Source organism: Sinocyclocheilus anshuiensis, unplaced genomic scaffold (genome assembly GCF_001515605.1).
Source record: "Sinocyclocheilus anshuiensis isolate Anshui unplaced genomic scaffold, SAMN03320099.WGS_v1.1 scaffold1543, whole genome shotgun sequence".
NCBI lineage: Eukaryota > Metazoa > Chordata > Actinopteri > Cypriniformes > Cyprinidae > Sinocyclocheilus > Sinocyclocheilus anshuiensis.
Window position 1 is genome coordinate 1,139,283 of NW_015551074.1, and position 2,838 is coordinate 1,142,120.

Here is a 2,838-nt window from a genome sequence, read left to right on the forward strand (position 1 = left end):
ATATATAACATGAAATCTAACATATACAATATAAATAGTTATTATGCAAATGTATATAATAAAATATACATTTTAATATATTTTATATATACAATATTTATTATAATACCTATTTTAATATTATTATATATAATATATATCATACATTAAAAAAGCATTATGCATTTATATATATATATATATATATTTTTTTTAATGGACACCATTGTTGAGGTTCATATGCTGATTCTTGATGTCTGTGTGAGTCTGTTTAATATCATAGATGAAAAGTTTTATGCACAAACTGTTTGGAAAGTGTTTTATGTTATGTGATTGTCACAAAACCACTGGCTTTTAGAATCACTTTTACTGTAATCTATATGCATTATATATATATATATATATATATATATATAGTATGCATCAGTATCTATTTATCATCATATATTATATATTTATTCTGGCTTATAGAGAGACAGAGAGAGAGAGAGAGAGAGTGAGTATTACATATTGTGAAAAGGGGCATAATATGTCTCCTTTAACATGATCTCGTGCTGCAGATCTGGTGTGTTGTCTGTGTGATGATGGACTGACCTTCATCTGTTTGACGGTGTAGCGCAGGGTGCCAAACGGACCGTCGTTCAGCAGCTTCTTTCCCACTACTTTAGCCCTGATCACTGCAAACACACACAGAACCCGCCGGTTAATAAAGAGCACAGCAAGGCATCATGGGAGCATTAAAACTAAGGCTGCACAGATAAAATAATCCTAGAATGCATTGTGACGAGTGGAATAAAACATCCAAGCTGGTCAGAACTTGAGAAGTGCATTATTAAATCTGCTTTTTATTGATTAAAAACGATTCAAATCATGTTACGAATGCAATCACCCAATATTTTTGTGTGTGTGACCATATTGGCAATGACTAAAAACTACAAAAGGAATTTAAAAGATTAATATAATATTTAAAATGTATTTTAAATAAAAAACAATGTGTAATTAAGTTCGTTTTATTTTTTAATATTATATTTTTAATAGTGCTGTCGCATCCAAAATACAAATTTTGTTTACATAATATATGTATGTGTACTGTGTATATTTATTACGTATATATAAATACACACACATAGAGTATATATATTTTTTTTATATTTACATATATATATATATTTATATTCTTATAATTTATATTATACATAAATATACTTAATATATAAACACAACATATTTTTCTTAAATATATACATGCATGTGTGTGTATTTATATGTACGTAATAAATATACACGTATATTATGCAAACACAAACTTTTATTTTGGATGCGATTAATCGCGATTAATCGTTTGACTGCACTAATTTTTAAATATTAAAATTTTCCATATATCTGAATTTAAATATGTAAACTTTATTTAATAAATTGATTTTTATTTTAATATATTTTGTATAAAATATGAAAATGTATATATATATTTTTAGAAATATTTTTTATTTCTTATTGTTTATTTTAGTCTTAGCTATTTTAGTGCTTCAGTTTAAAATAATTAAATGATGCTGTGGTTAGAAATGATGAGTAGCTGACATAAAATAAGCTGGAATGCTGCTTATCTTCCTCTGCCGGAATTTCCTTCCCGGAATTCTGTGAGGCTCACATTCCTGAGAGCAGAGGAAAAGTTCATTCCTGCTGACATTCAGCCGCATTTATTCACCTAATGCTGCTCTTTCACACACATCAGGGTCCAAAAACAGAAGAATCATCACCCAGATCTGTCTCATATGAGTTATTATTGTTTACTACAACTAAAAGCATTAAAAAAACATTTTATTATTTGAAATAAAATAAACATTAACTGAAATAGATTCAAATTTAAATATAAAAAAACATATTTTATTTCAGCTAGTTGCAAAGGAAACACTTCTCATTTTCTTTTAGTTTTAACTTGAAATAAAAATGAATATGAATTATACAGATATAAAAAAAACAAATACTAATAAAACTGACAAAAACACACAAAACTAAATTACCTAAACTTTAGCTAAAATGAAAATGCAAAATATAAAAAAGTAATCCGAAATATTAATCTAAAGCATTCTGATGCTCCTGAAGCATTCACAAAAAAATAAAATAATAATAAAAATAATAAAAACAAAATTATTTAAAAAAAATTCAACTTTAACTAGAATTAAAATGAAAATGCAAAGCTTAAATATTCAAAATATTAATAAAAACTATAAAAACATTAGTCAACAATGAAAAATACTTCTAAAGCATTTATTAGTTAGTATTTTAATGTTAATTTTAACATTTACTAATACATTATTAAAATCAAAGGTTTTATCTGTTAATATTATTGATGGACCTGAGCTAACATGAACTATTGTTAACAAAGATGAATAAACACAAATGTATTGCTCATTGCTAAGTAATGCATTAACTAATGGGCCGAATGTTTTTCACTGTAAATGCTGTAATAAATATGTGTTGATAAACGCGTTTCAGCAGGAACCTCACTCTTTCGTGTTTCTCGGTTGCTAAAAGGTTCGACCCCGAGGTCGGCTCCGGGGTTCAAAGGTCACGTCATTGATAGGGCTGGGTAAAAAATATTGATATCTCGATATTAATCGATTCTAATTTTTACGGAACAATATCGATTCTTAAATCCCAAGAATCGATTAGTCTAGCCTGTTTTCAGTTAATGGACGGAACGTTGAAGGGCACTTCGCATCCAATAAATCGCAATAAGCATTGTGCTTTGGTACTTTTAATATGAAACAAAGTCTCAGATTTCAAATTCTGTCTATTGTATTGCAGTATTTAAACAATAAATGCCGTTTTGGCGCTGTTTAATGTGGAGTGATCGCT

At 27.4% G+C, this 2,838-nt stretch overlaps 2 protein-coding genes across 3 annotated transcripts in view; one reads left to right on the plus strand and one right to left on the minus strand.

The window, feature by feature from the left end:
- The window catches only part of syn3 (synapsin III), a 55,088-nt gene that overhangs the window by 26,647 nt on the left and 25,603 nt on the right, over positions 1-2,838 (plus strand). The window lies entirely within an intron of this gene.
- LOC107662222 (metalloproteinase inhibitor 3) overlaps positions 1-2,838 on the minus strand; it is an 18,157-nt gene that overhangs the window by 4,346 nt on the left and 10,973 nt on the right. Inside the window, exon 2 of the mRNA XM_016452160.1 lies at positions 487-656. Coding sequence (XP_016307646.1) covers positions 487-656 — 170 coding nt within the window. The remainder of the gene's footprint in view (positions 1-486; positions 657-2,838) is intronic.